Here is a 25,897-nt window from a genome sequence, read left to right as displayed (position 1 = left end):
TCACCATTATAGCTTACATACTAACACAAGCGGATTATCCCAACATCAACAACAACTACGACTCAGTCCCAAGCAAGTTGGAGTTCCAACAGGATACTCAAAACAATACCAAGGAACAGAGACGGGGAAAGAAAAAGAGAGGACAATCGGGTCCCTTGCAAACCAAGAAAAGAAATACTGCACTAAAGCTCTGTATATAGATTCATATAAGAGACTCAGAAACATGAAACACTGCCAGTGCAGAAGTACAAGTTGCCTATGTTAAGGCGATCCTCATAATAGGTTATGTCCAGCAAAAGGAAAAGGTTAGCCTTCAATAGTCATGCTCATTCAAAGAAACTCAGCTACTACCAGTCGACTGATAATATGATGTAGTGCAAGAAAAGGTTAGATGTCCTAAAACAAGTACTTCTAAATTATGAAGCAATAGATGTGTTACGAGGCTCCAAGTCGAGTATTATTCCAAATAGAGTTGCCTGAAAATAAAGTGGACTCAGCTGTAGATTTTCCAGATGCCAGTTCTATAACCCAAAGACATGATTGCCAACTCCCACAACATGTTTGGGATGCTTAAGAGATTGACTTTTGATCCAGGTATTTCTGTCCAATTAACAGATATCTCAATCATTGGAATCCGAAACCATTTGCATAAGTAGACTAGCTCAACATCAAAGCACCACCTGGGAAAAGAACACTAGTAAGTCCCTGATAACCAAAGTTAGAGATTGCGAGGAAAATAAAAAATAGTAGATGATAGCGAAAGAAACATAAACAAAAGCACAAATATACTTGGATTAGCAGACAGCATCACATGATAAATATTAGGTGTACAAAAATTTCAAGAATTTCAAGAGAGATGAAGAGAGATATGCCCTTTGCAACTAATGTTCAAGAATGTGATTTCCCAATGGCATTGCATATAGGGAAACTATTGAAATGTAAAATCAGGACATTAAAGCATTCTCTTCATTAAGATGTCCAGGAAGACATCAAGCGCAGCCCGGTGCACAAAGCATCCCGCATTCATGCAAGATCCGGGGAAGGGCTGCGCCTCAAGAGGTGTAATGTAGACAACCTACCATAACACAAGGATTAGTGGTTGCTTCCACACCTCGAACCCGTGACCTATACGTCACACAGGAATAACTTTACCGTTGCTTCAAGGCTCCCATTCATGTCCATGAAGACATCAAGTAGGAGAATTTCTCAAAAGATCCCAATACAAATCTAATTATCACATCCATTACTAAGTAGTTCTATTTGTGATGATTCTGAACAGCCCAACAACAACAACAACCCATTAAAATCCCAGACCCGTCTGGGGAGGGTAGTGTGTACACAGACCTTACCCCTACCCCCATTGAGTAGAGAGGTTGTTTCCGATAGACCCTCGGCTCAAGAAAACGAAAAAGACGAAAGAAACAATAGACGAAAGAGACAATATATCAGTACCATCAACAGAAATCATAGAAATAATAAAGCATTATAAGAAACCAAAAAATAGTTGAAAAGCAATATAATAACCAGTAAAGAAAAACGGGAGAATAGTGAGAACACAACATAAACCACTAGAAATCTAAGACTAACCCTATCAGTCTATCCTCACACCCGGAACGAAGTAGAAAAATGCTCAACTATCTCCTAACCTACAACCCTAATGCTCGATCTACACACCTTCCTATCAAGGACCACGTCCTCGGAAATCTGAAGCTACACCATGTTCTGCCTGATCACCTCTCCCCAATACTTCTTAGGTCGCTCTCTACCTCTTCTCGTTCCCGTCAAAGCCAACCAACCGCTCACACCTTCTTACCGGGGTATCAGGGTTTCTCCTCCGCACATGCCAAACCATCTGAGTCTCGCTTGCCGCATCTTGTCAACTATAGGAGCCACGCCCACACTCTCCCGAATATCTTCATTCTTAATCTTATCCATTCTAGTGTGCTCACACATCCACCTCAACATCCTCATCTCTGCTACTTTCATCTTCTGTATATGTGAGTTCTTAACTGGCCAACACTTTATCCCATACAACATGGCCGGTCTAACCACCGCTCTATAAAACTTACCTGAGTATCTATGGCACTTTCTTGTCACACAGGACTCCAGCTGCTAAACTCAATTTCATCCAACCCACCCCTATATGGTGTGTGACGTCCTCATCGATCTCCCCGTCCTCCTGGATAACCGACCCCAGGTACTTGAAATTGCCTCTCTTGGGGATAACCTGTGATCCAAGCCTGACGTCCATGCCCGTCTCGCGTCTCATCAATCAGAACTATGTCATCAGCGAATAACATACACCATGGAACCTCCGCTTGAATATGTCGTGTCAGTGCGTCCATCACTAGGGCAAATAAGAACGGGTTGCGCGCAGATCCTTGATGTAACCCAATAACAACCGGAAAATGCTCTGAGTCGCCTCCCACTGTCCTAACCCGAGTCTAAGCTCTGTCATACATGTCTTTGATCGCTCTAATGTAAGCTACTGGCACACCTTTTACCTCCAGGCATCTCCAGAGAACCTCCCTAGGGACCTTGTCATACGCTTTCTCCAGGTCAATAAACACTATGTGCAGATCCTTCTTCCTATCCCTGTATTGTTCCACCAACCTTCTAATAAGGTGGATAGCTTCTGTGGTCGAACGACCCAGTATGAACCCGAATTGATTGTCGGATATAGATATCGTCCTCCTCACCCTCACTTCCATCACCATTTTCCTAATTTTCATGGTGTGACTTAATAACTTGATACCCCTATAGTTGTTACAACTCTGTATATCACCTTTGTTCCTGTACAACGGTACCACCGTACTCCACCTCCACTCATCCAGGATCCTCTTCGTTCAGAAAATGACATTAAATAGCCCAGTCAGCCACTCCAAGCCTGCTCTACCCACACACTTCCAGAATTCTACCGAAATTTCGTCTGGCCCTGTTGCTCTACCCCTACTCATCTTATGCATAGCCTCCACGACCTGCTCAACCTTAATGCGCCTACAATACCTAAAGTCTCGGTGGCTCTCCGAATGCCCCAAGTCACCTAGCACAATATCTCGGCCCCCCTCTTCATTTAGAAGTCTATGAAAGTAAGTCTGCCATCTCCGCTTAATCTGAGCCTCCCCCATCAATACTCTACCGTCCTCGTCTTTGATGCACCTTACTTGATCCAGATCCCGAGCCTTCCTCTGTCTCGCCTTAGTCAACCGAAATAACTTCTTATCCCCGCCTTTGTCCCCCAGTTCCTCGTACAGCCGACCAAACGCTGCAGTCTTTGCCTCCGTGACCGCCAACTTCGCCTCCTTCCTCGCTACCTTATACCTCTCCATATTCGCTCTCCTCTCCTCCTCGCGTGCTCCCTACTAACTTCAAGTACGCCGCCTTCTTCGCTTCCACTTTGCCTTGGACCACATCATTCTACCACCAATCGCCTTTATGCCCGCCAGAGAAACCCTTCGAAACCCCTAACACCTATCTCGCCTCCTCCCTTACACAGTTCGCCGTCGTCGTCCACATAGCGCTCGTATCCCCACTACTACTCCAGGCTCTCATAGCTGATAGCGTCCCCTCCAACTCCTTAGCTTTATCCTTAGTCAAGGCTCCCCACTTGATCCTCGGTCGTCCTCGAATAGACCTCTTTTTCTTCCTTATCATGATTCCGACGTACATCACCAAGAGCCTATGTTGCGTCGTGAGGGTCTCGCCCGGGATAACCTTGCAATCCTTGCACAACCCTCTATCGCAGCTCCTGAGGAGGAGATAATCAATCTGAGTCTTTGCCACCGTACTTTGGAAAGTAACCAAATGCTTCTCCCTCTTCGGGAAACTAGAGTTCGCAATCACTAGTTCAAATGCCTTAGGGAAATCCAATAGCGAGTTCCTCCTCCGTTCCTATCCCCAAAACCGAAGCCGCCATGCACCTCGCCATAGCCACCAGCAGTCGGCCCGATATGTCCATTGAAATCCCCTCTTATAAATAACCTATCAGCAGGCGGAATACTACGCACAATCTCATCTAACCCCTCCCAGAAGCGCCTTTTAACCTCCTCATCCAAGCCCGTTTGCAATGCGTAAGCGCTAACAACATTTAGGTTACACTCTCCAACCACTAACTTGATAGCCATTAATCTATCATTCACCTGCCTAACCTCTGCCACCGACTCTCTAAGTTCCCTATCTACCAAAATACCCACTCCATTCTTACCCTTCCTGATTCCAGAGCACCACAGCTTATACCCGTCCGCATCTTTCGCCTTCGATCCTACCCACCTAGTCTCCTGAACACAAGTTATATTGACCTTCTTCTTCTGGAGAATCTTCGCCAACTCTATAGACTTTTCTTCTTCTGGAGAATCTTCGCCAACTCTATAGACTTACTCGTCAATGTACCAATGTTCAAGATTCTGAACAGCCCATAAACAAGAATACTGTTGAGAATAGGGAAGCAGATTATTTTCCAAAGAATTAGAGAGAACTGGAGCTCTCTTTTTCCAAAAAATCAAGGACGAAGATGGTAGAGTCTTGATGGAAGATGCCCAGATTAAGAGGAGATGGCAGACTTACTTTCATAAACTTCTTAATGAAGAAGGGGATCGAGATATTGTGCTAGGTGAACTGGAGCATCCCGAGAGTCACCGTGACTTTGGGTACTGCAGGCGCATCAAGGTTGAGGAGGTCGTGGGAGCTATGCGTAAGATGAGCAGGGGCAGAGTGAGCGGGCCGGACGAAATTCCGATTGAATTTTGGAAGTGTGTGGGTAGAGCAAACTTGGAGTGGCTGACGGGGATGTTTAATGTTATTTTTAGGACGAAGAGGATGCCAGATGAGTGGAGCTGGAGTACGGTGGTTCCGTTGTATAAGAACAAAGGTGATATCCAGAGTTGTAACAATTATAGGGGTATCAAATTACTGAGCCATACCATGAAAGTTTGGGAGAGGGTGGTTGAAGCAAGGGTGAGGAGGTCGGTGTCTATATCCGACAACCAGTTTGGTTTCATGCCGGGTCGTTCTACTACGGAAGCTATACACCTTATTAGGAGACTGGTGTAACAGTATAGGGAGAGGAAGAAGGATCTGCACATGGTGTTTATTGATCTGGAGAAAGCGTATGACAAGGTTCCTAGAGAAGATCTCTGGAGATGCCTGGAGGCTAAAGGTGTGCTGGTTGCCTACATTAGGGCGATTAAGGACATGTACGATGGGGCTAAGACTCGGGTTAGGACAGTAGGAGGCGACTCTGAGCATTTTCCGGTTGTTATGGGATTGCACCAAGGTTCTGCGCTCAGCCCGTTCTTATTTGCCCTGGTGATGGACGCGTTAACACATCATATTCAAGGGGAGGTGCCATGGTGTATGTTATTCGCTGATGACATAGTTCTGATTGATGAGTCGCGAGCCGGTGTTAACGAGAGGCTGGAGGTCTGGAGACAGGCTCTTGAGTCTAAGGGTTTCAAGTTGAGCAGGACAAAGACGGAATACCTGGAGTGCAAGTTCAGCGCTGAGTCGAGGGAAGTGGAGGTGGATGTGAGGCTTGAATCACAGGTCATCCCGAATAGAGGCAGTTTCAAGTACCTTGGGTCGGTTATCCAAGGGGGAGGGGAGATCGACGAGAATGTCACACACCGTATTGGAGTGGGGTGGATGAAGTGGAGGTTAGCATCTGGAGTCTTGTGTGACACGAGAGTGCCACTGATACTCAAAGGTAAGTTTTATAGAGCGGTGATTAGACCGGTCATGATGTATGGGGCTGAGTGTTGGCCTGTTAAGAACTCAAATATCCAGAAGATGAAAGTAGCAGAGATGAAGATGTTGAGGTGGATGTGCGGGCACACTAGGATGGATAAGATTAGGAATGATGATATTCGGGAGAAGGTGGGCGTGGCCAGTGTTTTGGATAGCGTGCGGCGGCAAATAGCGACGAGGGTCCGCTTCACTGAGGCGAGAGGCGTGCAGCGAAGCGCTCGCCTTTTTGATGTGAAGCGACAATTTATACAAAAACATAAAATATTATATATATTAATAAATATATCAATTCAAAAGTTAAACTCAACAGATAGTCATAGTAAATTCATAAACTAAAGTCTAAAGTGTAAAACACGCAACATCTATTCTTCTTCAAGATTTTCAAATTCTAGAACTTCATGAATGTTAGCATTATATTGGCTATCATCTTCTTCATCCTCGGAGTCTTCATCATTTAAGGACCGGCTTGAACTTGCTACTCCTTTTCCCCTGTAATTTGAACTTGAAGAACTTCCTCTAAGACCATAGATATTCTCCTCAACTCCAGCCGCCATAGAAACAGTACCCCAATCAAGATCATCTCCTACATATACCTGTTCTTCTTCATGATTTTGTGGGGCTCCAGTTAACCATTCATTTGCCTCGTCAATGTTATCCAACAAAATTGGATCAATGGTATCGCGAGCTTCGTAACGTCGCCTCAATGTTCTATTGTATTTAATATACACTAGATCATTGAGACGCGATAACTCAAGCCTATTCCTTTTCTTGGAGTGAATCTGCGCATAAATTGTTTAGATTAATTAATAGATACTTATTATTATTACAATATAGAATATTTTAATATAATAAGTCTGTTTCTTACATGCTCAAATACGCTCCAATTTCTCTCGCATCCGGATGCACTACAAGTTAGGCTTAGTATTTTGATGGCAAACTTTTGCAAGTTTGGAGTTTGATGTCTAAATTGCATCCACCATTCAACTATAGAAAAATATTTTAAAAGTTAATAAGTATAAATCAAATAAATTAAATTAAAGCTATAAGGATATCTATATTAAAGTTAGTTACCTGGCGACCTTATGTCTCTGGCTCTAATGGCCGCCTGTAAACCAAAAAGGCCATCTGCTTGTGAGTACCTACCAAGCTCCTCCCCTATTTGATCTACCATCGCTGAATCAGGGACCAACTTCTCAAGACATTGATGGTATCCAACCCAAACCTCTGAATCCAAAGTGTCATTTCTAGTGTTCTTGTAAAATAATCCTGGGTTCAGAAGATGGCCTGCTGCATGCAAAGGTCGATGGAATTGATTCGACCACCTGCTATCAATAATCTCAAAAACTTTCTCATACTTCCTAACATCTCCCTCAAATGACGCTTCAATAGTCTCTTTGGCTCTATCCATAGCTTCATAAAGATAGCCCATTGGTGGTTTTCTCTCCCCATCCACCATACGAAGCACCCTAATCAAAGGACCACCAACTTTAAGAGTCCGAACAACGTCATTCCAGAATGATGGAGAAATAAGAACTTTGGCAACTTCTTTCCCCGCAGCTTCCTTTGCATATCTATTATCTTTCCATTCATTAGCTTTCTCAAGTTTTTCTTTTGCAAGTAAAAACTATGCAAAGTTAAGAAAGCCGTTGCAAATCTAGTCTTGGCCGGTCTCACCAAATTTCTTTCATTTGTGAATTTCCTCATCAAATTCAACAACAACGGCCTCTGACTGATGTAAGAATATATCTTGACGGCCTTAGTGAAAACTATAAAAGTGACAATAACAATTTTATAGTTAATACTTAATAGGACATAAATATAAAACTATAAATAAAGTTAAAGCTTTAAAGATAACTATATTAAAGTTACCTGAAGCATATGGGTTTTCCTTGAATATGTCACCAAACATCAAGTTGATACAATGGGCAGCACATGGAGTCCAATAAATGTGTGGATACATAGCTTCCATCATCTTACCCGCACTAACATTCTCACTAGCATTATCGGTAACAACTTGTACAACATTTTCCTTTCCAATTTTATCAATAGTCTTTCTAAACAAGCTGTACATTTTGCTTCCATCCGTAGAAGAGTTGCTAGCATCGTAAGATTCAAGAAAAACGCTCCCTTTTGGAGAGTTCACCAACACATTTATGATCATTTTCCCATTCCGCGCTGTCCATTTATCCATCATAATGGAACATCCAAACTTGTTCCATTCCACTTTATGCTCCTCAATAATTTTGTCTATCTTTTTCACCTCTTTTTTAAGATGAGTTACTCTAACTTCATGATAGCTAGGAAGCTTCATTCCTGGGCCATATTGTCCTACGGCCTCAATGAATTTATCAAAAGTTTTGTAGTTAACACAGTTGAAAGGAAGCCCTGCATCGTACATCCATGCTGCAAAGGCACTTACGGGCCGATCCCTCAAAATCTTCTTGGCTTCTAAACCTGAACTAGAATCATCTTTTCCCTTTTCTTGTTGTTTTGCCGAGAAATAAAGATTGAGAGGACCTTTTGTCACAGTACGTGCCGTGGATGACCCACTAGAACTATTAGAAGATATCTTTTGAGTTTTTTGGGGGAGAGGTCCCATTTGATCATCTTCATCCATTTCATCATCTTCATCAATTAGATTCACCGATGCTTCATAATTCATTTGAGTTTTTGTCACATTTTTCTTATCAACAAATGCTTTTACTTCCTCCCTAACCTCGGGCGGACAAAGAGGACATTGTACTACATTTTTAAATCCACCTATCAAATGTTGCTTGTGACGAGTTATTCCACCATGATATGTTTTTTCACAAAATACACATTTAATTGCGGATCTTGATGAGCCTTTTATAGCATAATTCCAAGCTATATCATTTCGTTTATTACTATCGGATGACGCCATTTCAATGCTGTTTTATAGAAAAAAATTATCACGTCAGTATGCAATTAATTCTACTCTATAAGAAGTTTATAATTGAAAAAACATAGCAAAAAAAAAACAGAGCCTAAAAAGAGACTACTGCTACTGCCTCTCCTGTCGAAAAACAAACCAAAAAAAAAAAATAAGAGAAGAAGAAAGAGGAAGGGAAGAAAGAAAGAAAGAGCCCCTGCTATGCTCTGCCTCTGCTCGAAAAACAGAGCACCAAGAAGAAGAAGAAGAAGGAAGGAAGAAAGAAGGAGTTGATCGCTGAACTGAAGAAAGAAGAAAGAAGAAAGAAGAAGAAAAAGAAAAAGAAAAATCGAAGTGTCGATTGTCGAAGTCGAAGAAGAAGAAGAAGAAGAAGAAGAAGAAGAAGAAAGGAGAAGAAGGAGATCGCTGAACTGAAGAAAGAAGAAGAAAAAGAAAAAGAAAAAGAAAAAGAAGATGACAGCAATGGTCGAATCCAAATGTCGACTGTCGAAGTCGAAGAAGAAGAAGAAGAAGAAGAAGAAGAAGAAGAAAGGAGAAGAAAGTAACATACCTGGTTTACTGTGCTGATGTTTGATTATGGAGAAGATGAATCCCAAGGCCTAATTTTTGAAGTTGCTTAGTTGTATTCGCTGAAGGAGAAGAAGTTAAAACCCAAGCCCTAATATTTGTATTTTACAAGGTCGCTGCCTTTTTCTTCTTTTTCTCCAAATAGCGTCGCTACGCTACGCCTCTCGCCTCGCAGCGCCTCTCGCTACACAGGCAGAGGCGTACGCTTTTTCAGAATCGCACCGCAACAGACCAAAATAGCGTTGCTGCCTCGCGCCGCTTCGCCACACGCTATTAGCGACGTAGCGCTCGCTATTTACAACACTGGGCGTGGCTCCCATTGATAACAAGATGCGGGAAGTGGGGCTTAGATGGTTCGGACACGTTCAGAGGAGAAGCCCAAACGCTCCGGTAAGGAGGTGGGAGCGGCTGGCCTTGGAAGGTTCGAGAAGAGGTAGAGGGCGGCCTAAGAAGTATTGGGGAGAGGTAATCAGGCAGGACATGACGAGGCTTCAGATTTTCGAGGACATAGCCCTTGATAGGGAGTTGTGGAGGTCGAGTATTAGGGTTGTAGGTTAGGAAGTAGTTGGGTCTTTCCTTAGTTCGTACATTTGTTACGCTAGTTTGGTAGGGTTTTTGTCTGAGACAGCTAGTGGCAATGTTGTGTCTTACTACTTTTTCGTTTTTCATAGAGTCGACTCTATTTAATGGTTACCGCTTTTGCTCTGCACCTATTTTCTGGCTTTCATAATGTTGTTAATTTTTTCTTATGGTATCTGTTGGTGGTACTGATATTGTCTTTTTTCTTTTTTTTTCTTTCCGTCTTCTTGAGCCGAGAGTCTTTTGGAAACAGCCTCTCTACTCCTCGGGGTAGGGGTAAGGTCTGCGTACACACTACCCTCCCCAGACCCCACTAGTGGGATTTTACTGGGTCATTGTTGTTGTTGTTGTGGAGCTCTCTCTTTATGAATGAGGTCCAAGGTTTCAAGCTCCGTTGACGAGCTTGAGAGATTAATCTAAACATAGGGCGTTCAAGAAACAAAGGGAAGGGACGATAATTGACTTGGATTTCCCAGTCAATCTACCTCTTACGCGATTTTCCATATTCTCAACAACTACACTCTAACTACCATATGGTCCTTCCAGATTCTTCTCAGAAAGGATGGTAAATCAATTAAGAGAAAAGACCAAAAATTGAGAGACTAAATAAAATCTGTGGACAAAAAAACTTTTTGAAAAAGACGGACAAGCCCCATAAACGCATAGGAGATCAAATGCATGGGTCCACATTCAATGGTTTTGTAGAGGGGCCAATAAATGACCAAACAGACTTCTGTCTAAGTTCATTGGAACAGCCTTGAAATAAAATGTACGATTAGGTTGAACTTGATTCTACCAGTAAAAGTTACACTTCAAGATTACAGACTCCAAGGAAAAGGCTACAAGAAGTAACATGGCAAATTATACACCAGCTTCTGAAATGCTCAGAATGCTCCTAAAAAATCCTATGTAGACATAGGACAAATGAATTAATCTGCCTAAATATAGCTCCTGTTAAACATTGTGATTGGGAAGAGGAGGCACTTGAAGAAATATACCTTTTCAAACGGATATTTAGAAAAAGTTTTCTGGCAGCAGCTCTGGTAAACATCTTGAATCCACACTGCAATAAATCCAGCATTTTCAATCAAGATGATGTTAAAAGATCTTAGTTGGAGGCTTTTAAACAAGAACTCAATCTAGATGAGAGGTTTGACCTACTCTGTAGAGTACAAGATTACCTGAGTATCACGAACTCCACCACCAGCAGCCAAGAGAACCACAATATGAAAACCTTTCATTAAGAAATTACGGTACCATTTTCTCTGTAACATGGCACAGAATTCAAACCATGAGAAGGTGCGAATATACATAGAACTATGAGGGACAATTCAAAATATACACAACAAATTAGAGCAGTCAAAACTAAACTGTAGCTAGAGCCTTCTCCTCGAGGTGAGCACGTGAACCAAATGCAGCTGCGGGAACATCTGATATTCTTATAGTTGAATCTTTACCAGCAGAATCTTCATACTGGTTTCCCTTTTTAGCAACTGCATGAATCTGGCAGGAAAACAATTAGACACTACAAAGAAATCTAGCTACTCTTTCCACTAAACTTCTTTTTGAATAATGCACTTATAGATGCAAGGAATCAGCAATGGCAGGCCAAAAACCTGGTTTTCAAGCTTTTCCAAGTCATCTACTTTGGTTGCGCCATCAGCATCAAGCATTAAAAGCAGTTCACCACGTGAGTGAAGCATCCCCTGTTTTTACAATGCTTTCGCAGAAGCAAATGATTTAATCAATTGTCAGAGTAAAATTGCATAAAAAACAGAAAACACAGAGAACTTGTTGAATTAGTTTATCAGTTGATAAGATTAGACTCACTTTTCTTATAGCTTCCCCTTTTCCATGGTTCTTCCCCAAAAGGATGACTCGCACATTGTCTACAGAGTGTCTCTTCACAAAGTCAAAAGCCACTCTTTTTGTTCCATCGGAACTCCCATCATCAATAATAATTACCTATTCAAGCATCAATCATTAAAAATGTAGAATGGCGTAAATATCTCACGACATTACCCCAAGTAAACAACAGAAATAGTGGGGGATTCTCAAAGGAAAACCAAAAGTTTTCAATGTTCTGATTTCCAAAATTTGTGCATTTGGCAGTGTCTTTATACATTTAATGTTGCGCACTTGCGCTTATGGTGGAATATTTATATGTATTTCAACTTTTATAGTCTTGTCTCTAAGAGCATTCCTACTCGCAAATAGGACCAATAAAACTTGAATTGCTTGATACCAACAGAACTGGGTTTCAGCACTGACACATATCACTTCTCAGTATGAACAAACATTTGTTTCCAGTAGCAGGAAACTTATAATTATTAAATCATTTATTATAATCATTGTGTTCTCTGCCTGTGCATTTTTAAACCATTATGTCTCCAGCTGTGTATTTTTTCGCCGCTTCACCCAAATTAAAAAGGGCATCAGAAACACACTGTCAGTTTGTTTAGAAAATCTAAATCTAAAGAACTGCAACAATAGAATCTTATATACTCCAGGGAAAATAAGAAAATTGGAAAAATGTAGCAAACCCAAGTAATAGCAACATAACTATTCTAGATTGAAAATATCAATACCACCAGGATAGTTTCACACAATAAATATCAGCACCCCAAAATTCATCAGAATCATCAGATATTATACGTGGAAGATCAGCCTTGAAAAATAAAAATAAAAATCATAAAGTCTATGTGAACCAGGCTGTATTCTTGCATATTCTTAGCTGACACATTTATCTTTCTCTAGTCAGCTTCCTCAAGAGATTTTAGGACTTTAAGAGATTCTCTTTTTTTCTTAGAAATGCGGGAGCAGTAGTAGGGGTATTAGTTTTTGATGAATCAAACTAAAGAAATGAAAACTTATTACATCTTGACTCATACCTCATATGTAAATATGTTGTCCTTGGCCGCACGTTGTTGAAGATAACTGCAAATTTCAAACACACAATTTTTTATGCTCCTCAATGCCTTGATTTAAGTGAAGTTCTCAATTAATGTAACACATGGGTGTGCAAAAATACTATCAGAATTCACAAAAGAATACTTTGCTTGTTCAGCCCCTTTAATTTTCTGACAGATGTTATACATGGACTTCAATAGATAATCTTTTACATTTGAAACATGCAACCACATAGTATATGAAATGACAGGTTCAATATATTAGTCTTTAAACGTAAATCCTGTCCTTTACCACCTCCAAATAATCCACGCCCACCAAACAAAAATCAACAAATGAAGTGACCACGTCCAGTTATTCCATAACCAGAGCTTCTAACAAAAATAAATGGTCAAATATGATTTTGACAATGCAGCTTTGTGCCCCAGTAACCACAGAAAATTAAGACCAGACTCCAGAGGATGGCTTTCTATTCAACAAGATAACAAAGACCAAGTAGCTTGTTCACATGCTTGACCAAAGCTGTAAAAGTCTTAGCCGCAGCGGTCACAATGAGCTATAAACACAAATATTTGCAGCATTAACATATGCAGTGTGCAGAAAGCACAGCACCATCCCGTCATCCCATCAAGACTGATCATATCATTAGACTTCAATTGATACATCAATAGACTTCTTAGAACAGAACCTAGAAGAGCGATAAATGCATGGTAGGAGCAATTAAAATTATAAACCACACGGTCAGCTTATTAACTTGAGCCTCCAAGAGTTATAAATTAGTCCAGAACTCAGAAGACAGCAGGAGAATTATACTCGTCGTAACTATCAGCAGAAAAGCATCAAAGCTGCATCACGGGGAGAAAAGTAACAGAAGAGATACAAGAGAAGCTCGGGTTCACTTACTTCAGAGTTTCATCAAGGGCTCCAGGAAGCCTGTGCTCCTCATTGTATGCAGGTATGATCAAGGATATGTATTTCTCAGCAGGGTCGAATATATGAGGACAAGGAACCTGAATTATATGCTTACAAGGTTAACAACGGAAAATAAAAACAACAACTTCTGAAGCCTAAACAGCACTTCACACCATGCAGTTTCAAGCTAGTAAATAGCTCTGAGATTAAGAAGGAGAAAATATGAACAACGGCTAAAGATGGTTTCAGTTCGCCATCTAATGAAAAGCTCTAAAGAATCAAATTCAAATATTGAAGCATTTGTGGAACCAATCCAAATATACCGGATAGCGAATGGGTATGGCCAACAATATAGGGAAGTCAACATTCCTTATAAAAGAGAAAATTCACATACCTAATTAACACATTGCTTATGAACACTAGTCAATCAACTTTGTCATATCTACTTCATCTACTTCGGAACATAAGCTTGATCTTCCAAACCATTCCCCTTCACTTCTATTTCATATCTACTTAAATCACCCTTGTCATTCTTAGTTAATCGCCTATGTCATATCTCTATCCATGCAATATCTAATTACAATTATATTACCATTACAACTCTGATACTCAAAGTTAAGCAGTTAATCAGATCAGACTGCAGATCAACAAACTTTACACCTGAAAGATGCTTCGAATTTGACAGATCAATTCATTGCCGCGGACACGAGATTCCACTAGCTCAGGAACAAAAAAGATAGCTTCTAAATCCCACAATTTCAAGAGAAAAAAAAGAAGATATCCACTAGAACGTTCTCCTTTATATTTCACAGCTCAAATGTTACACATCCACCTTCCAACTAATACCATTCCTTTAATTCCAACAACCTTAACACTCAATCATTAATGCACCAATTTCTCCAATGACTGCCCCCACCCCTAATAATGTCACATCAAATTATCCTAACGAACCACCAGATATAGGCACCATGCAAATTGATGACCCTTCACCACTGGACCCACACAAGATTTTCCTCCAAACACTGATTTCAAACACATCTGCTGCAAACATCACTGATACTCAAGTTCCTCTACAAAACGCACTTGATCTAACTGACGAAAGTACTACTCCTGATACAGATGAAGAGATTTTCATACCCTTAACTACGGGCGATAAATCAAGACTCTACACTCCGTGGAAATTTTCGGTAATTGTTAAAGTCTTTGGGAAGAAAATGGGACATCAACTACTAAAAAATAAGCTCATCTCCTTATGGCAGCCTACTGAGCAGATTCCTCTAATTGATCTAGGCTCTGAATTTTTCCAAATCAAATTCCAAAAAGAAGAAAACATGCATAAAGCCCTTCACGGAGGCCCCTGGTTTGTCTTAAATCATTTTCTTTCAGTACGAAAATGGGAGCCCAAGTTCATCGCCCCCAACACACAACTTACATACTCAGCTATATGGGTGCGTCTACCTGAACTTACTATCGAGTTCTATGATTTAGAAATCTTACAAAGAGTAGGATCTAAATTGGGACAACTGTTAAAGGTTGATACTTGTACAACCACTACTACAAGGGGACGGTACGCATGCATTTGTATAGAGGTACCACTAGAAAAACCACTCAAAACACACATACATATTGGCCACCACAAGCAAACACTACTGTATGAAGGCCTGAATCTTCTTTGTACCAAATGCGGCCGTTTTGGTCATGCTCCTAGGAATTGCACCTTTCTCACAACACCCACACCTTCTACTATGCCTACGAACATACTGCCTTCTTCATCTTTGTCCAACATTCCTTCCATAACTCCGGAAATGGAATGGAAAACTGTAACCTTTCCCAAAAGATCTAATTCACGCCCATTCAATCATGCACGAGATAACACAAAATTAGCAATGGAGGCGGCGGCACAGACGCAACCAGCTACGCCAGGTAAGTTCTCTAAACCTAATGGGCAGGTACAGGCCCAATTACACTGCTCTAACTCTACTAACTCGGAAAAGCCCACTAATAACAATAACCTCGCTAATAAATTCCTAGCCCTATAGGATATGGATATTAACATGGACTCCAATGATCCAGTCCCTATAAGCCCAAAAACTACTTGCCCATCTCCCAAGCCTATCACACTGTCTGATAATTCTACTAAGCCAGACCCCACGGTAGAAATGCAAAATCGGACCTCTACATGGGCTATTCCACAAACCAAACCCACCAATAATAATCTTCTCTACACTAGCTCTGATAAAAGTGTTGTGGTTCCACAAAACCTAGTTCCCAACTGTAGCCTACACGCGCCAATGCACACCCCTAAACCACGTAATACTAACACCTCACACACTACTACAGTCATACACATAGCCCTATCACCCAATGACACCTAAATCACCGCCAACCACGCTCGCTCACCTTCTCCATCACAACTCAGCATGAATCACAGTAGTTTGCATGCTACAGTAGCCTATGAACCTATTCAATCAAATACTTCTTCACTTCCGATGAAACATAATCATTCAACACCATGTGATAATCTTCATGATGATCATGCCACTACCAAATCTGCCTCTCCCACTATACAAAAAGCGAATCCTTCAATTATCTCAACACCCCTAACTAAGCCTCTTACTACCAGTCCTCAACCGAATAATACACAGTCTACTTCTATATCAGTTTATGCTACAGTCCAGCCATCCCCACCCAAACATGCAACGTCCAACATTCCCAAGCATCCACAGCAACACATACTTCAGGGAATCAATTCAACGCAACAATCAATTCTTCCATCTACCCCGTCTGACCATGCAAGGTCCACAATTTCCTCATCCAACAACACCACTAATTTACACCTCCCAACCTCAATCAATGGACCAGCCACTCCAATCATGGCTGGAGATGGGCCTTCAGGGCATAGATCTTCACACTAGAGCTCAACAACCAGGAAGTGGTCCTTCTAGTCCAAAATCCAACACATCTCGCCGAGATTGTAACAGAGGGAATGAGGTTCGGCATGGAAGATTATGCCCAATCCCAATGGTACACGACCCAGACACCTCTACTACTCGATCACCAAGCATCCACTTTACACCAACCACACTGGTCCTACCCCATGCACCCTCCAACTCCTCATGTGAACCCCAACATGAACCTACTCCCTTTCTATCCTCCCCATCACTGGGGTCAAATCTATGCCCCATGGTTTCAACCAATCAATGCATTCAACCCACTCTCCCCTTATTCGACATCATCAAGTCTATACGACCCACTGAATCCACAGACCACCCCTCCATAGACTCTACCTCTATCTCCATCTCCCAACGCACTCGACACACAAACAAATCAGGAGCTAGTGGAGATCCTAACGGAGATGAGGGAAACACGCACAGAGTTTCTATGGTTAAAGGGTATCCATCTCTACAACCTCAAAGAGCAGTACGAAAAAAAGTTCATACTCAAATGCCTGCCAGAGTTAGTCACATGCAGTCTAAATTTCTGTATGACGACGAATCGCGAAGTAGGGAAATATGCCATGGTCATAATTCCAACACTTCGGGAGATTCCGCCAATACTGGATCAGGAGCAGATGGCTATGCAGGCTGTCAATCCACAAACTCCAGTTCCAACTAATCAGGTTACCACATCTCCTTCCAACATGAATTTTATAATCTGGAATTGTAGAGGTTCCCACAATGCTGAATTTAGGCGTCACTTCCGGTCCTTGCTAGACATTCATAGGTCAGTACTAGCTATACTTCTAGAAACCCACATGCAGGATCACTCAATACTTCGCAATGACTTCCACTTCACTAACATGTCGTAGGTGTCCGCTAATGGACTAATAGGAGGTCTAGTAGTACTATGGCAGGAGGCTCTAATTAATGTGGAAGATCTAAGGATGTTAGAACAGGAAATCCACTGCCTCGTTCAGGTATGTCCCTCCACACCTAAATGGTTATTATCTGCAATTTATGCTAGTAATACATATCAAGTTCGGAATACTCTTTGGGATAATTTAATGCATTTCCATGATACAAATGTTCAAGGTCCATGGTTATTAGGGGGAGATTTTAACGAAATACTACGATCGCATGAAAAATTTGGTGGTCGCCCTTTTAATAATAATAGGGCAGATAACTTTGCTAACTGTATTAACTATTGCAACTTGTTGGATTTAGGTTTTCGGGGTAGCCGTTATACATGGACTAATAAACGCCGTCATGGCCATACAATTTTAGAACGGCTAGATCGTATTCTAGCAAATTATGATTGGTTAAATCTCTACCCTGAGGCAACAGTGCAACATCTGCCTAGAACATATTCAGATCACTGCCCTCTTTTACTCACTTTGGAGTCTAGGCACCTTTTTAAAAAAAATATATTTCGTTTTGAGACGATATGGACATCACACCCAGAGTTTCAACACTTAGTTCATCAGGTCTGGGCAAACAATTCGGATCTCATTAGTACCACTAATTTATTCAAAGAGGTAGTTCTTCACTGGAATAAACACACTTTTGCTAATATCTTCAATCGTAAGCGCAAACTTTTGGCTAGACTCTCAGGCATACAATCCTCTATTCACTATCCTACCAGTACCTTCCTTCAAAATCTAGAGTCCCAATTAACCCAAGACTATGATAACATTCTTCGCTTAGAAGAAGACTTTTGGAAACTAAAATCTCGAGTAGCTTGGCTAAATGATGGCGACGCTAACACTAAATTTTTTCATATGTCGACCATTCAACGCCGAAGGAAAAATAGGATAACTGCTCTAAAAGACACAGTAGAAAACTGGTGCTTTAACCCAATTGAGATCCATAAACAAATTTTGGATTATTATCAAAATTTATTTGCAACGGAACATACACAATCTGCCAATGTTTTTCAACGGGCTCATTCCTCCATAATCAGTCATGACAACTTCCATTTACTGGATGAACCTCTTACTGACTTAGAAATCACTCGTGCTCTTCATGGTTTTCAACCTTATAAAGCTCCTGGCCCAGATGGCCTACACCGTTATTTCAACCAAAAATACTGGCACGAAGTTGGGCCCAAGGTCCGACGTTTCTGTCACCAAATATTCCTCGATAAGGTCATCCCTCTGGACCTTAATCGCACCTATCTTTGCCTGATTCCCAAAGTCAAGAATGCGCATACCATCCAGCAATTCAGGCCTATTAGCTTGTGTAACACTATCTATAAACTCATCACAAAAATTATTGTTAATAGACTTAAGCCTGTTATTTCAAAAATAATTGGGCCAACACAAACTAGCTTCCAACAAGGAAAGAGGGCTTCGGATAACACTATAATAGTTCAGGAAATACTATCTCATTTTCAAAAATATGAAAGGCAAAACCAGCAACATGCTTTTAAAATTAGATCTTGAAAAGGCCTTTGATCGTCTCGAATGGTCTTTCATCAGGAAAACTCTTCTTTACTTTAACCTTCCTTCTTCAATAATTCAACTAATCATGTCCTGCATTACTACTACATCTACTTCCATACTCATTAATGGAACCCGTACTTCATATTTTCACCCATCTAGAGGCATTCGCCAAGGGGACCCATTATCACCTTACATCTTCATAATGTGTATGGAAATGTTCTCGCGTCTTATTCACACTTCAATAGATCTTCTCCAATGACAACCTATTTGCATTTCAAAAATTGGTCATGATCTTTCTCACCTATTTTTTACAGATGACATCATACTGCTTTCTAAAATCACTACAAAGAGTTGTCATGCAATCATTGATGTCATTAATCTTTTTAATAACCAATCAGGCCAAAAGATTAATTTCCAAAAATCAAAGATATTTTTTTCGAAAAATTGCTCTGAAGCAAATAAAAACTTTGTTCTACAATCTTTCTCAATAAAAGAAGGGAACTCTTTTGGAAAATATTTGGGCTTTCCCATATTTCACTCTCGCCCCAAAATGAGTGACTTTCAATTCCTACTAGACAACTTTAAAAATCGGCTAGCTAGCTGGAAAACCAAATTCTTGACTATGGCGGGAAGAATTACACTCATAAAATCTACACTCAATACTCTCCCCAACCATGTCATGCAATACATCCATATTCCAACAAACATCATCAACAAAATGGAGCGTTACCAAAGAAACTTTCTGAGGCACCACTACTACTCGGAAAAAATTACATCTTATCAAATGGAAGCAAATTACCACTACTACAGAAAGGGGCGGATTGAATATCCAAAATCTTAGAACTAAGAATTACGCTTTGCTAACAAGCCTGGCATGGCGGATTTTTCACACGCCTCAATCTCTTTGGGCTAAGACTCTTTTAAATAAATACCTTCCACTAACATCAGTCACTAACCACTCATTAACTTGGCGCAATATTCTGAAAGGTTGGAACCACTGTCAACTTGGTCTCCAGTAGCGAATTGGAACAGGGCAACATATTAGGTTATGGACTGACCCATGGATCAAATCCGGGACGCCTTTGAGATCCCTCCTTGTAGGGCCCCTACCACAGTTTCATCAAACATTTAAGATCTCTCAGGTACTAACACCTCAGGGATGGAATTGGGCCAACTTCTCGTTTGATATTCCTCAGGATATTAAAAAGGATTGCAATAAACAATATTGTTCTGTCTATACACAACAACCAGACCAACTCTATTGGGCGCTTACAAACAGCGGACGGTTTACTGTCCAAACTATATATAAGGCTCTAGCTAATAATGATCCACATCTTCCAAATGCGCCCAATCTTTTCAAATGGATTTGGACTCTGCCAATCCAACCAAAAATCAAAACTTTCATTTGGCTATTACAACACAATAAACTTCCAACAAGACACTACCTCAATTATATTGGCATCTCATCAGTTGCAACTTGCCCTATCTGTCTGGATGCACACGAAACTATAAATCACATATTCCTAACTTGCATTAATGCTAAACAATATTGGCTTACTCTAGGAATCTATGGTTACATTCGTAACCTCTCAACCATGGATTGCCCAAATCTTTGGCTACATAATCTCATTCACTTAGACTCCAACTCCCTCATAAATTGAACACACGCACATTTATACCGTTGAGTCGATGGAATATCTGGATCACTCGTAATCAGAATATCTATGATCACAAAGCACTAAAACCTAGTCCTAAGTTAGTTTTACATCAATCAATTGAGTTTGCATATATGGCTGCATCGCAACCCACACAACCAAAAAGGGTTCGAATCAATCTTAGATGGATACCTCCAAAACCAAACTATTACAAATTAAATACGGATGGGGCAACATCTCCTAAAACTGATACAGATGGCATCGGGGGGGTGATTAGGAATCACTTAGGCGACTGGATGGTGGGCTTTGCTGGCCCTGTCCCACATGTTCATTGTATCACAGCAGAGCTGCAGGCCCTCATACGAGGGGTAAGTCTAGCCATACACATGCAATTACTATCACTGGAAGTGGAAACTGATGCACATGAGGTAATTACACTTTTGGATACGGATAACTCTAAATACACTAATCTAATTTCTGATTGCAGGCACCTCCTCAGGATGCTACATGATACAGTAATTTGACATGCGTACAAGGAACAAAATGGAGTAGCAGACCAACTTGCGAAATTAGGAAGTAGGATGCAAGATGATGCTACGCTGCAAGTTTTTGTTGAACCACCCCTTTTTGTGTCAAGTCAGCTGCAGGCAGACCAACTTGGAATCCCAACTCAACGTTTTGTACCCTTCCCAGATACACGGGAAGCAGTCTATCACAATAGCCAACAATGTTTTGTTATTAATCAAGTAGCTACAGATGCTGATGAAACATCCGTTTTGCCACTAGCTAGATCAACAGCTGCTAACGGTAACGAGGATCGTCAACAAGTTAGATTTAGGGACGAAACCTCGTGTCTATCTGATAATGTAACTAATGTCACAATATGTACTATGGTGCATGAGCACCAACCCACTGTACGCAACTTTTAATTAATGAAGTTATCTTTTACACCAAAAAATAAAATAAAATAGGCTATCAGCATTTTGGGGAAAATCACACTTTGTTTTTTGTCCTTCTTTCCAACTGTATACCAACTGACTCAATTCAAATTAGTAACACTGTAACAGCATCCACTTAATACACCTAGTCAATAAATCTTTTTTTTTATTAGGTGAAGATTACACCTAGTCAATAAATCTTTTTTTTTATTAGGTGAAGATTACACCTAGTCAATAAATCTATCAACTATGCCTCAATTTCAAACTAGTTCTCATTGACTATACGAAAGGGACCATTAGAGCTACCACTACACGTTCAGCCGAATTCAATAGCTTTGGCTCGGACCTCAACTAAATAAGTACAAATACTAAATTCCGACCCCATTAACTCAAATGATTAGTACATTCGGAGACATCGCAAAACCACAAACTTCAAATCTTGGATCCGCCTCTGCTATATGAACCTACTGCAACAATTACGCTCCATTCGGGCCTATTTCATTCCAGTGGTAATAACCAAACTAAAGATACAATCTTTTTTTCTTTATTTTTTAAAATAATTCAAACAATTGAATAAAGATATACTCTTTTTTATTTTTCTGGAAGAAAAAAAAAGGTTTTGGAGGTGGGTTTGTAAGTACCGGTTTCAATGAATTTGGATCTTCAAAGACGGGAGGAGCTTCGACGTGACTGCAAAGTGAAATCAAAATTGAATTCAATACAACAATAACTTAAAAGCAAAAAAAGGATTTTGATATTTTGGTTAAAAGGGGGTTATTATAAACATAAACATACGTGTGATTGAATCTTCTTCTGAGTGATTCAAATGCAATCGCAGCAGCTAATCCAAATGCAAGAAAGATAGCTGAGATCAGTAGTAACTCCAGAATTGTCCATATTACTCCCATTTTTCTTATCGACCAATTGAATGAATAACAAAGGTTAACAGATTGTGTAAAAGTGACCCAGGTCAACAAGGTTTACAGGGTTTTTTCCTTTTCTTTTTGAGGGGCTTTTATTTTGTGTGTGTGTGGGGGGGGGGGGGGTGACTTATGAGCAAAGGGTTATGTTTGGGGCTTAATTTAGGTAAAAATTTGATGTGGCACCCACTTTTGTGTCACCCATTTAATATGTACATATTTTGTTTCTAAAAATAACTGATTCCCAATTTTTGGGTAACTTCATATACATGCATTTTTTTTCTTCTTCCTTATATTTAGGATTTTTTTTTCTTCTTATTGCAAAATAAATTTGTTAAATTTATTGTTTTGATAATTTAATAATTGAGGTTTTTTCTTCATGATCATAGAAAGTTATGTTTCAAATTTGAGCTCATTTGGAGTAGATTTGGGCATTGAATCGTGTATTGGATTGTTGAAATTCGAAGAACAAGTTTATGTTTTAGAACTCAAGATTCAAATTTGAAGTTGCATTTAATAGATTGAACTACTTAATCGAATTTTTGAAGTTGCATTTGAAAGATAGAAGAACTTCATATTTGATTTATGAAGATGCATTGAAAAGATTGAACTACTTCATATTCGAATTTCTAAAGTTGCATTTGAAAGATGAACTTCAGATTTGATTTCTTAAGTTGCATCGAAGAGAATGAACTATTTCGAATACGAGCGAGTACACTTTGCAAATTTTTGTGCAACGCATATATAACTTCAATGGTGCCCCAAAAATGGGTATATATATGAAAATGCCCCTTAATTTTGTGAGTATAACGCTTTAACCGTCCGATTCAGAAATAGCTTGATTTACAACTGGTAATTGAAAAACAACCGCAGTTTCAAAAGTAATCGAAATTTTGCCACTTTTCATGTAAAGATAAAAGCTGAACAAAAATACCCTTAAAAATTCAAAAAAAATTCAGCATAATATTATGGACTTCGAATATTTTTCATATGAGATTCCAGCATAATGTGCTAAAATTTCATAATGTGCCGGAGTTCCAACATAATATGCTGGAGTTCTAACATAATATGTTGGAAGTTATACGCATGAGCTCCATAATCCAGCATATTATGCTGAAACTTTTCGTGTTCCAGCTAGGGTAATTTTTATCCAGATTTTATCTTCGCATAAAATAGTGGCTAATTGCAATGACTTGTAAATGCTAGCTATTTTTTAATTACCAATCCGAAAATTGGTTAGCTCATACTATTTTCACCCTAAATATGCCTAATGCTACTGTCGACCCACAATTTTTTTTAAAGTTCTATTTATCTATAGAAAATATGAGATTACAGTAACTCAAAGTAATGAATACTCCCTCCATCTCAATTTATCTGTCATACTTTCCTTTTTAATTTGTTTCAAAAAAGAATGTTTCTTTCGGTATTTATTAACTCTGCAACTCCAACATTCCACATGACATATTTATGACCACAAGATCTAAGGTTTTCTTGATACGTTACACACATCTTTAGTTAAGACCACAAGATTTAAAAGTCTTTATTTTTTTTAAACTTCCTGCCCAATCAAACTAAGACACATAAATAAAAAATGAAAAGAGTAATTGAGAACATCATAAGGGTAAAATAAATTTAAAAAATTCTTATGAAAGTAGATAGCCGAAATTATATTTCTTGAGTTCATATTGATCTTCATATTTTAGTTATATGTCTTTCAAAATTATCATATTTTGAAATAATAATTTTATATTTATTCATGAAAGAGTAACATTTTAAATTATAATACTGATAAAATTATTGAATATATATCTTTAAGAAGGCAAAATCATAGTTTGATATTTCTTTTAAAAAATTGTAATTTTTTAGTTGTTTGAAAGTTAAGACATTATAATTGATTTGTATCTCATAATAGCATTAGCATTGTTGTGATATTTATACTTGTAAAGTTAATGCTAGATATTTTATTTTCTATAATTTTTTTAATCCTTTTTAATTTTCTTAAGCTTTTAATGTATATTTCTATACTATTTGTGTCTTTATATTATTTTATAAATGATAACTATATCAGGTTTAAATTATCAAAAATAAAAATCCTAAAAAAAAATTTGGAAAAGACCCATAATTCGGTAAAAATTGCACGGGGCGCCCTATTTGGTCGCCCCCATTTAACATATACCCATATTTTAAAAATTATTTAACCTATACCCTAATTTTAACAATTTCACATGCCTCCTCTTATTCCTCCTTTCCTTGTCTATCAAATTAACTTTTCAACCACTACTTTGATATATTCACTAATAAAATGTGAAGTCAAATTAACAACTTAACCTACATTTGATCAAATATTGTCATAAAATAATAAAATAGAGTATTGTTATTGTTCTCTATTTGAATTCAGAAATCCTGTCAACAAAAGGTAAGATATGGGCTTATGCAAATTCTACAATCCTTTATTTTGCAAGTTCGAGATACAAATCCAAATGCATCGAGAGCGCAACAGATACTCTCTATTTCATCTTGTTATGTGTTTATCTCATACTGAATATACAGAAGTTTCAAATCCAGTATGAAGAACATGGAGAATTCCCCATGAGGTAAAGTCCGGTGTGATGCCAAACCAGCTCTTAGTTACACTAAGAAGTTAATTTGTCCTGAAGTTTGCACGACAAATTGAAGAACTTCAAACTATTTGTCTGAAATTTGCACTATGAAGTGAGGGGAAACTGAAGTTTGCCCTTACACTATGAACTAAAGTTCCTGAAGTTTGCACTACAAATTGAAGAATTTCAAACTAATTTGTCTGAAGTTTGCACTATGAAGTGAGGGAAAACTGAAGTTTGCTCTTGCACCATGAACTGAAATTCCTGAAGTTTGCACTACAAATTGAAAAACTTCAGACTAATTTGTCTAAAGTTTGTACTATGAAGTGATGAAAAACTGAAGTTTGCCCTTGCACTATGAACTGAAGTTCCTGAAGTTTGCACTATAAATTAAAGAATTTCAGAATAATTTGTCTGAAGTTTACACTATGAAGTGAAGGGAAACTGAAGTTTTCCCTTGCACAGTTTACACTATGAAGTGAAGGGAAACTGAAGTTTTCCCTTGCACTATGAACTGAAATTTACGTGATTGCCTTTGCAAGCCAGGCCAAACTTCAGGCAAAAATATCTGAAGTTTTGCTTTGATAAGGCTACACTTCAGGTAAAAAATTATGAAGTTCAAACTTCAAACATAAATTTTTGCTACTTCAGGCTCGTATGCCTGAAGTTACCCGAAAAGTGCGTACGCTTGCAATTTTTTTTTGCAAAGCCGGTATAGGTTAAAATCTGACCCAAAAACTGGGTATAGATGCAAATCGGCCAACCTAAATGCCCTTCATAAGGCAC

General features: G+C 39.3%; 2 protein-coding genes across 3 annotated transcripts; both read right to left on the bottom strand.

The window, feature by feature from the left end:
• Positions 1-175: 175 nt before the first annotated feature.
• Positions 176-22,613, bottom strand: LOC104088655 (uncharacterized). Its single transcript, XM_070202046.1, has 10 exons — positions 22,387-22,613; positions 22,233-22,281; positions 13,610-13,716; positions 12,691-12,736; positions 11,630-11,764; positions 11,416-11,505; positions 11,171-11,302; positions 10,981-11,064; positions 10,798-10,862; positions 176-680 (listed from the first exon to the last, which is right to left on the bottom strand). Exons 1-10 carry the CDS (start codon positions 22,497-22,499, stop codon positions 494-496), a joined length of 1,008 nt encoding a protein of 335 aa, XP_070058147.1. The 5' UTR covers positions 22,500-22,613; the 3' UTR covers positions 176-493.
• On the bottom strand, positions 6,592-10,791 carry LOC138910804 (uncharacterized). Of its 2 annotated transcripts, XR_011415959.1 has the most exons (3): positions 7,612-10,791; positions 6,814-7,508; positions 6,592-6,726 (listed from the first exon to the last, which is right to left on the bottom strand). XR_011415959.1 is itself a non-coding variant. In XM_070202045.1 (2 exons), the coding sequence occupies exons 1-2, from the start codon at positions 8,642-8,644 to the stop codon at positions 7,213-7,215; spliced, it is 1,329 nt and encodes a 442-aa protein (XP_070058146.1). In that variant the 5' UTR covers positions 8,645-10,791; the 3' UTR covers positions 6,603-7,212. The 2 variants fall into 2 exon arrangements, 1 of the variants encoding a protein (XP_070058146.1); XM_070202045.1 differs by having other exon boundaries at positions 6,603-7,508.
• Positions 22,614-25,897: the final 3,284 nt, after the last annotated feature.

This window comes from Nicotiana tomentosiformis, chromosome 5, assembly GCF_000390325.3.
Source record: "Nicotiana tomentosiformis chromosome 5, ASM39032v3, whole genome shotgun sequence".
Classification (NCBI taxonomy): domain Eukaryota; kingdom Viridiplantae; phylum Streptophyta; class Magnoliopsida; order Solanales; family Solanaceae; genus Nicotiana; species Nicotiana tomentosiformis.
The sequence above is the reverse complement of the archived record's forward strand: the minus strand, read 5'-3'. Positions and strand labels throughout refer to the sequence as shown.